Source organism: Gorilla gorilla, chromosome 10 (assembly GCF_029281585.2).
Source record: "Gorilla gorilla gorilla isolate KB3781 chromosome 10, NHGRI_mGorGor1-v2.1_pri, whole genome shotgun sequence".
NCBI lineage: Eukaryota > Metazoa > Chordata > Mammalia > Primates > Hominidae > Gorilla > Gorilla gorilla.
In genome coordinates this window covers 47,159,159-47,168,871 of record NC_073234.2, presented here as the reverse complement: position 1 = coordinate 47,168,871, position 9,713 = coordinate 47,159,159, and the positions used below count along the sequence as shown (strand labels likewise).

Below are 9,713 nucleotides of genomic sequence, written 5' to 3'. Positions count from 1 at the left end.
TATGATTCTATTACAAAAGATACAAATCAGAACCAGCCAAATGAAGACAAATATATGGTAGGGTCCAGGAGCGTCCCAGGCACAGATGTGTGCCCTCTGCTCATAGAAACAGGATACCATTGCACATCCCTCAGCACATCCATGTGTTCACCAGCCAGGAAGCTGACCAAAACCTGTGTCAGAAGTTTTTATATCTAGAGTTTTACCATACATATAATTGGTTAAAATCATGGGCATGTGGCTGAACTCAATCTCTAGCCCCTCTCCCCTCCCTGGGGATCAAGCTGGTATCATCCAGCTCAAAGTCCCAGCCCTGTAACTATATGGTTGGTCATTCTGGCATGGTCAGCCTCCACCCTCCGTCAAATCTTACAGCAAACTCAGGTGTGGTCTGAGATCAAATTCAATATAAAATTAGGTGCAGCCTAAGGTCAAATCTCAACATAAATTCAGGTGTAGTTTCAGGGACCTGCCATGAAAAACAAAGATACTCCTATTACTTGGGAAATTCCAAGGATTTAGAGTCTCCTTCTCAGGAAATGAAGACAAAGGCCAAATTCTTTATTATACAATGAAGTAGGGGAGGATTTACATGAAAAATCTTACTAATTCTGGAAGCTGGAAATGACCTGTGTCCCAGGAGATAGGAAGTAGACCATGTGTTCCTCATTAAGGTGGTCTCAAGACCTGCTCTGCTCCCAACTTGGTTCACTTTCCCAGCCCTTACCAAAGGGGCACCCAGTCAACCATTCAGCAGACATAAAAAATGAGTTGGATACCAGGTTCCCATCTGCCCCATCACCTGTTTCTCACAGTGTCCAGAGTATCATATAAGACCCCTAACAGACACTTAACAGAGACCCTGCAGGTTTGGTAAGGCAATTAGAGATCTGCTACATCCAGCCAGGCAGCAGCACTTTGGGAGGCCAAGACAGGTGGATTACTTGAAGTCAGGAGTTTGAGACCAGCCTGGCCAACATGGTGAAACACTGTCTTTAATAAAAATACAAAAATTAGCCAGGCGTGGTGGCACATGCCTGTAATTCCAGCTATACAGGAGGCTGAGGCAGGAGAATCACTTGAACCCGGAAGGCAGATGTTGCAGTGAACTGAGATCACACCACTGCACTCCAGCCTGGGCAACAGCATGAGACTCCATCTCAAAAAAAAAAAAAAAAAAAAAAGAGAGATCTACTACATCCTTCCCCCAGCTACCCAAGAGAACCCCTGGCCAACAATGAAGAGGGAAGAGGGGGGAAATCTAAATGACTACCTTCCACCTCTAGCATGCAAGAGGGGGAAAAAGTAACAAGACAAAAGGCTTTAGGAGCTTTTAATGCTTAGAGTGAAAAAAAACCACAGGCTAGTTTTTTCATAGTCATTGATCCATCTCTGACAAGGCAAGAATTTTCCCTTCACCCTGGCCGCAGGTGGAAGCCCAGACTCTCTCCTAGCAAGGTATCCAGAATGGAGAGGGGCTACCCTTGTACTGCAGTGCTGTGAATCCTCAACCCAGAGGCAAGAAAACAAGAAGACTATGTAATGAGCACCCACATGCCAAGCCCACGCAAGGCACTTTCAAGTGTGATCTCAGTTAATCCTCACACCAACCCCATAAGGTAGGCATCCCTGTTTTACAGATGAGGAGCCTGAGGCATAGAGAGGTTTATTAATTTGTCAATCAAAAAGTTCCAAGTTTCAAAGCTGGGATGAAAAGCCAGGTCTTCTGACTTTCACTCTGCCACACTGGATTTTTCCTCTGATCCAGCTGCAGCCTCCCATAAGAAGTTCACTCTTAATTTCATGTCCCATGCTTTGTCTTGGTCCCTGTGAGGAAAGGGGTCAGCTAAAGGCAGCTGTTCTATAAGGATGGGTAGGTATCCTGGCAAGATATTTCCTCTGAAATAGTAAATGTGACCTTAGAAGTTACTGTCTAGGGCACTCTCAGCTGAATAAAGTCTCCCAAGGAAACACTGAGGTAGAGCAGTCTGCAAGTGCAAAAGCACGCCTTCTGCGGATTCCCTACAAAGTGGGGTCCCCTGAAAGGGGCAATGTTAAAAGGTAAAGAAAGCAGGAATCAGGAGGGCAAACAGGAGTAGTGTCAAAACTGCCATGGCAGGTTGGAAGACAGTTCAGCAGATCAAAGAATACGTTTCCCAGCGACCAGGGTGCACAGAAGGACCTTTTGCTCCAGTCCAGGAGACGTGTTGTCATCTGCTTGGCCAAGAATGACTTCGAGGTCTTGAATGTGTCCCATGCAAGGCCCCAAGGGCACTCATTTCAACAGCAGTGGCAGCAGCCCCAGCTCATTCAATCTTTCCTTGGCCACTGCCTCCCAGCCCTTGTTGGCCTGTGGGTTTCGGGGAGAGGGATGCAGGAGCCCTTCCACCTGGACCTCTGGCATCAGGCCTGCCAGAGCCCGTCGTGCCCGCTGCTCTGCCAGTCGCCCAACTCCCACCACCAGCCGTACCCCCAGCAGCTGCACCTGCCGGCAGAGGGCTGCATCACAGATCCCAAGAAGCTGTTCTCGCTGCTTGGCAGGCAGCTCAGCAGGGGTAAGGTTGCGCCCGCTGGGAGCCAGCAAAAGCAGAGGGCATAGATTGTGGACAAAACAGTGATGGAAGAAGACCTCAGGCTGTCCACAGAGGTTCCGGAAAAAGCCCCAGAATCGGGCACCACTCACTTCTGACTGTGGGCACTCCAGTCCCAGCACTGGTCGTTTAGGATGTTCTTGGGGAGGGGTCAGCACAGACCCCACAATGCCCAACCAGTCCCGGACCATGCTTACTTCCCCAAAAGGCACCTGTGAGGAAGGAGAGAGACATGAAAGGCTTCAAACTGGAGACCTGAGGCCCGGGCTCTGGACCAACTGACTTCTTTATACCTTACATGAGGATCCAGCCTGCACCCCCCACCCCTAACTTCACCCAAAGGCCTGAGACAAGGATTCTTGGCCCTATGGTTTGAGCCTGTCTGCCTTTTTCCAGTTCTTCATTGTGAACCGTGGTCCAGAAGAATTTGTTTCCCTCTAGCCCAACTAGCCTTTGGGACTAAGTACAGGGACTACATTGAGATATCTAGCCCTACACAGGATTTGATGGTTAGTACTGGGGACAGACAGATGGTCTGAGACAGAAAGGCAGCCAGGGTTAAAGGAGGCACAAGGATGGGCTGACCACTGCTGTCTGGATGCCCTCTCAGCCCCAAGCCTCAGGCTGTCATTTCCATCGATCATCATTGATCACCTTTCATCACCCAGTTGGGGTCAATAAAAGCGATTGAGCCTTCTGCCCTGAAGCCTCTTCCCCTCCCCCACCTGCCAAGCACCCCCACTGAGGGGCAGTCACTCATCCTGAGCCCTGAAAGAAAAGTGGGCAGGCACTGGAGCCAGGCTCTGTTTTGAACCTCGCCTTAGCTAGGAAACAGAACCCAGGTTCCCAGAACGCCCTGCATCTCTTACATACCCACCCCTGTCAACCAGTCTCTTCTGAGGACCCAGCAGTCCTAGTCCCTCTTCTGACCCCAACCACACTTCAGGGACAGGGGAGATCCAGTAAAGTAAGGATGGGGCTGGTGGAAGGAAGGGCTCTCAGAGGCAATTAGTGGCCAGCTCACAGGGAAAACGAAACTACCATTAATGTGCTTGGTTAATTACGGGCAGAGATGCTGGGAGAGGGCCTCGGACCACAGGAGCCAGTATATGTGTTGAGACAGAATGGGGCGGGAGGACCTACACATGTCTACAGCCATGCACATGCTCCTTCTCCACAGCACACCCAGCCAAGCATCCACCTAGAACCCCCCACTCCACCCACTGGGGAAGCCAAACCCTTTACCCCAGTCTGGGCCATGCCAAAAGGTCCAGGGTTCATGCCCAGGAAGAGTACTTCCTTGGGGCCCTGGCAGTAGCGAGTCACGTAGTTGCGATGTGGCTCCCATGCATACTCCACGGGATTGTAGATGATGCCCACAGGCTCCGAAAACTGCAGCTGGCTCAGCTCAGCATTGAGCCGAAGCTCCTCCTCCAGGAAGCTCTCAGCCAAGCTTCCAGGGCAGGGCTGGGGCTCCATCAGGGCACCTGCAGGCTCATGGATGGACCCCAGCAGGAAAGGCTGGGGCATATGTCCATGCCGCTGTCACCTGGGAAAAGAGATGGACAGAAGCCCCATCAACCCTCAGCCAGAGTAGGAGGGATCCATGCTTGCCAGGGCCCCCACTACCATTTCCTGGGCTCAGAAGGGACCCTAAGAGACCATGTCAGTCATCTACCAACCACCAAGTAGGACTGAACTCATCTCAATTCTTGGTAATGAAGGGCCCTTTCCCTCCCCACTTCCATTATCTGTCCTCTTCACATGGCACCTGGTGAGGATAAGCCATAGCCACCAAATATCTCCCACTCCAAATCTCCTTTCCATCAGGCATAGGTCACTAGTTCCTGGGCTATGCCGAGCACATAGTAGGTTTTCAATAAACATTTACTGGTGGCATCCTTTCAGCACCTTTAAGGTCATCCTAAAAAAGAAAAGCCCAGCCATAATGGACTGTTCTGGAAAGCACGGCGCTGAAGAATGAAATGCAAGTGCACAGCCATAGCCCAGAGACCTGGGAAGGCTAATTACAATAGCTTCCAGGTGGTGAGCGACTGCTCTGCACCAGGTACACCTCATTGATCCTCACAACAATCCCATGGGGTGGGTATTACTGCTCCCCTGTTATAAGTGAGGACACTGAGGCTTAGCAAGATTAAGCAACTTGCCCAAGGTCTTACAGTTAGTAAGTAATAAAGCTGGATTTGATTGAGCCCAATCTCTCTGGCTCAAGGCTATGCTTTAACCACCCACGCCATCTTGCCTTAGATGGTTTGATCAGCCACCCTGCTAATTCTACAACCCCCTAACCCCAGCCTAGCTTCTTTCCCACACTCAGGAATACCGAGTAGGATGATTACAGACTCCTCACAGAATCTTACGAGCTACACAACCATGGCCAGAGCCTCAGGTTTCCGCCTTCAAATACAAAGAATAATAATATCCACTTAATAATGTTGACATAAGGAAGGCCAGGCATGGTGGCTCATGCCTGTAATCCCAGCATTTTGGGAGGCCAAAGCAGGTGAATCACCTTAGGTCAGGTGTTCAAAACTGGCCTGGCCAACATGGCGAAACCCCGTCTCTACTAAAAATTACAAAAATTAGCTGGGTATGCTGGGCGTGGTGGCTCAAGCCTGTAATCCCAGCACTTTAGGAGGCTGAGGTGGGCAGATCACCTGAGGTCGGGAGTTCCAGACCAGCCTGACCAAAACGGAGAAACTCCCACCTCTACTAAAAATACAAATTAGTCAGGCATGGTGGTACGTGCCTGTAATCCCGGCTACTCTGGAGGCTGAGGCAGAATCATTTGAACCCGAAAGGTGGAGGTTGCAGTGAGCCAAGATCGTGCCATTGCACTCCAGCACGGGCAACAACAGCGAAACTCTGTCTCAAAAAAAAAAAAAAAAAAAAAAAAATTAGCTGGGCGTTGTGGTGGGCACCTGTAATCCCAGCTACTCGGGAGGCTGAGGCAGGGAGAACTGCCTGAACCCGGGAGGCTGAGGTTGCAGTGAGCCAAGATCGTGCCACTGCACTCAAGCCTGGGCAAAAGAGCAAGACTCCATCTCAAAAAAAAAAAAAAATTTGCCGGCGCAACAGCTCATGCCTGTAATCCCAGTACTTTGGGAGGCTGAGGCAGGTGGATCACGAGGTCAGGAGTTCAAGATCAACCTGGCCAACATGGTGAAACCCCGTCTCAACCAAAAATACAAAAATTAGCTGGGCATGGTGGCACGTGCCTGTAATTCCAGCTACTTGGGAGGTTGAGGCAGGAGAACTGCTTGAACCAGGACCTGGGAGGCAGAGGTTGCAGTGAGCCGAGATTGTGCCACCGCACTCCAGCCTGGGCTACAGGGGGAGACTGTCTCAAAACAAACAAACAGACGTAAGGATGGAATGAGATGTTATGTTTAGGTGAAGGGAGAAAAGGAAGAAATGGGAGAGGAAGAAGAAAGGGAAGAGAGAAGGGAGGTGGGAGGAAGGAGAAGGGAGGGGGCAGGAACATGACAGCAAGCTTTGTAAACTGCAAAGGCCATTGCTTCACTCCACTCCCATTCAAACCCAGTGTTCCAACCTGACCATTCTACTCACATTTTCAAAATGCCTTTCCTGCCTCAGCTCCCAAAACCTTGCACATACCATTTCTACAGTCCAACCAAATACACTCCTGAAGTCAACCAGGACATCATCCAGCAGTCATCCAGTCAACTAGGACTGTTGATTCCCCAACCTGTCCACATATCCAAATCACTCCCATCCTTCAAAATGCAGCTCAAACCATCCCTTTGATAAAGTCTTCCCTCCTCAGAACACTGCAGTATTTGCCATAGTGTCCCAACCCCACCCCCAACACAAGTAGGTCCCGTGTGAGGCCTGGGAATCTGTGTTTTTTGTTTTGTTTTGTTTTGTTTTTTTTTGAGACAGAATCTTGCTCTGTCGCCCAGACTGGAGTGCAGTGGCGCGATCTCAGCTCACTGCAACCTCTGCCTCCCGGGTTCAAGTGATTCTCCCACCTTAGCCTCCTGGGTACTGGGATTACAGGTGTGCACCACCACACCCGGCTAATTTTCGTATTTTCAGTAGAGACAGGGTTTCACCATGTTGGTCAGGCTGGTCTCGAACTCCTGACCTCATGATCTGCCTGCCTCAGCCTCCCAAAGTGCTGGGATTACAAACGTGAGCTACCGTGCCCAGCCTGGGAATCTGTATTTTAAACAAGCTTCCCAGGGTGATTCTGATGGTTGGTGAAGGCTTAGAACCACCGTGTGTTACCATGGTTACCGTCGTCTTAATGAATTCCTTTTGCCTCCCCAGCTAAACTTGGGCAGATCAAGAGCCAGGCCTTGTTCAATCTCCCTCCATAAGCCCAAGGTCCTGGCCCTTATTAGGTACTCAACAAACACCTGCTCGGCAATGTCCATCTTCTTTTTCACTTTTGTTTAAAACTACCTTCTGTGCTGGGCATGGTGGCTCATGCCTGTAATCCCAGCACTTTGGGAGGCCAAGGCAGAAGAATTGCTTGAGGCCAGGAGTTCAAGACCAGCCTGGCTGACATAATGAGACCCCATCTGTAAAAATAAAAATAAAATAAACACCTTTTACCAAGGAGGCACTCCTGATAGATCCTTCTCCACTTCTATATCCTGAGTTCACTCAAGGCTTAGCTGCCCACTTTGCACTCTGCTTGTTTTCCAGACTCTGGGTCTGTGCCCATCATATGTGTGCCTCCCATGTGACAAGGACCATTGTCATTCCTTCCTCTCAACTTTCTGCCTGGGTCAGGAGTGACTTCTCCAAGATGAGAACTCAAGGTTGACACAACAGCTTGATAAACCTATTTTCTCACCCTAGCCTAGGGGAAGTGGGAGAGAAAAAAAATCAGAGGCCCAACTTAGGAAGTCCTTCCCTGACTGTCTCAGTAGTCTTTAACTGATCTGTTGTCCAGGTGGCTACCCAGGACAAACTGGGCTCATACAAAAGCTGAGAAGGGTGCTGTGGAGAACGCCAGTATTTCAGGGGACCTTGCTTTGCATCTCCCCATGCAACACCAACATTAGCAGATTGGCTGCTCCAGCTCTAGAATCTCGAGAAGTCTTGAGCCCACCTTTTTCATTTAGACACCTGTGTTGGAAACAGCAAGGCTGGGGAAAAGAGTGGCAAGACACTACTTTCATTGTTCCATAACTTCAAAGCCTGATCTCATAGCAAGAGCCACAGGCTGGAAGTCAATTGATTTGAATTCTACTCCTGTTTCATCTCTAAGAAGGTTCTCTTGAGCAACTCATTTAACTCTCTTCTCTATGGAAAATCACATACTCCATCCAACCTACCACCTATTAACTCATTTATTTTTTTCAGTACTTATGAGTCTCTTACATGACAGGCACTGCAGCAGTCTCTTGATGAGGAAGAAATCCAAAAAGAGTAAAATGTAGGCCAGGCTTTCCGTAAGCTCATAATCTGCTGTGAGGGCAAATAAACAACTAACTGTAATACAGTGTGATGTGAGCTTTAATACCCGGAACAAAACACTAAGAGAACCCAAAGGAGGAACTTGTAAGTTCTACCCAAAGTCGCCCCAAAAGCCAGAGGCTTAAGAAATGTAGATATTTTATAAAATACGGTGTCATACTACATTAAGCACAAAGGCAGCGGAGTTGGACCAAGTGATAAGGCTGACCACCAAGGGCCAACTTCAGCCTGATGTCAGACTTCTCTGACATCAAATCCGGGAAGTGAGGAAGGAATCAAAGACACATATGCACTCCCCTGTCCCTTGGAGGCACTCTGGGAGTCCAAGGGACAATAATAAATATCCTTAAACCAAATAATAATAATAATAATAAATAATAATAATAATAATGCATAGGCCGGGCGCGGTGGCTCACGCCCGTAATCCGAGCACTTTCGGAGGCCGAGGCGGGCGGATCACGAGGTCAGGAGTTCGAGACCAGCCTGACCAACATGGTGAAACCCAGTCTCTACTAAATACAAAAATTAGCCGGGCATGGTGGCGCGCGCCTGTAATCCCACCTACTCGGGAGGCTGAGGCAGGAGAATCGCTTGAACCCGGGAGGCGGAGGCTGCAGTGAGCTGAGATCGCGCCATTGCACTCCAGCCTGGAAGTCAGAGCAAAATTCCGTCTCAGAAAAATAAATAAATAAACAACAATAATAATAAAGCATAAACTCAAAAAGACCATTTCATCTGGTTCCAAAGGGGCCGACTACTAAGGCACCATACAAAACCTCCGGGGGCGCCCGCTGGCTCCGGCCGACTGGAAAGCCTTGATCCTGCAGACCTCCCAGGCGGTTTCATAGGCTGGGCTCTCCCTGCACTGAGTCTTACCCCATACGGAGGGAGGGACCCCAAAACATAGAAATTCTAACTACCCTCTCGGCTCAACCCCGACGACCCTGGGAGCCGTCAACTTGCCCCCACAGTCCCGGATTCCCAGCCCCCTATTTCCTCACCTGGTCCAGCTCCCCATCCCGTTTCCGGTTCCTTTCCCCCCCCAAACCCAACCCCCGGCGCTAAGGACAGTGGGAGTCGTAGTCTACATTGCTTAGGGAAGGAGATTGGCGTACCCGCAGGCACTTCCGCCGGAAATGCTCCAATCCCGGAAGGCGCGCTAAATTAGCCCTAAATATCGCTGGGAATTGTAGTTTAATCTTTCCCTCAGCGTTAAATCAGGAAGTCTTGAGAAGTGAAAAGCCACAGCCTGTAAGTACCTAGGAAATCCTGGGTTCTATCCCTAAAGGGGATCGCCCTTCCAAAGGTTCATTCACTATTTTCCCAAAGGGATTGCAAATCAGGAAGCTTCAACCATCCCCAATCCCTCACCCACCTGAGGGTATTAACAATAGCTAAAGACCATTTCTAGGCCCCCTGCCACCCTGGGTATAAGAGACTTCTCCTTTGCAGCCTGCCATTACTTATATAGAACATCCACGAAGACATTTCTGGTAGCTCCTAACAACTCTTTAGCAAGGAGCATCCCCCATTACTGTCCAAGCCCATCTCCAGAGTGTCACCATTTTGACCTCTTTCTCTGCCTTGCTATCTGCCCAACCCTATAACCTCAGTATTAGTCAAGAGTTTTCCAGAGAAACAGAACTAACA

At 49.5% G+C, this 9,713-nt stretch overlaps 1 protein-coding gene across 41 annotated transcripts; it reads right to left on the bottom strand.

The window, feature by feature from the left end:
- Nucleotides 1-540: 540 nt before the first annotated feature.
- Nucleotides 541-9,135, bottom strand: SMUG1 (single-strand-selective monofunctional uracil-DNA glycosylase 1). 41 transcript variants are annotated; one of them, XM_063693918.1, is made up of 6 exons: nt 9,065-9,120; nt 8,625-8,710; nt 7,968-8,054; nt 7,187-7,443; nt 3,837-4,140; nt 541-2,803 (listed from the first exon to the last, which is right to left on the bottom strand). In XM_063693918.1, exons 5-6 carry the CDS (start codon nt 4,119-4,121, stop codon nt 2,276-2,278), a joined length of 813 nt encoding a protein of 270 aa, XP_063549988.1. In that variant the 5' UTR covers nt 4,122-4,140; nt 7,187-7,443; nt 7,968-8,054; nt 8,625-8,710; nt 9,065-9,120; the 3' UTR covers nt 541-2,275. The 41 variants fall into 41 exon arrangements, with proteins under 41 accessions (XP_063549988.1, XP_063549996.1, XP_055213043.1 ...); XM_063693926.1 differs by lacking the exon at nt 7,187-7,443 and having other exon boundaries at nt 541-1,827; nt 2,684-2,803; XM_055357068.2 differs by having other exon boundaries at nt 8,629-8,710.
- Nucleotides 9,136-9,713: the final 578 nt, after the last annotated feature.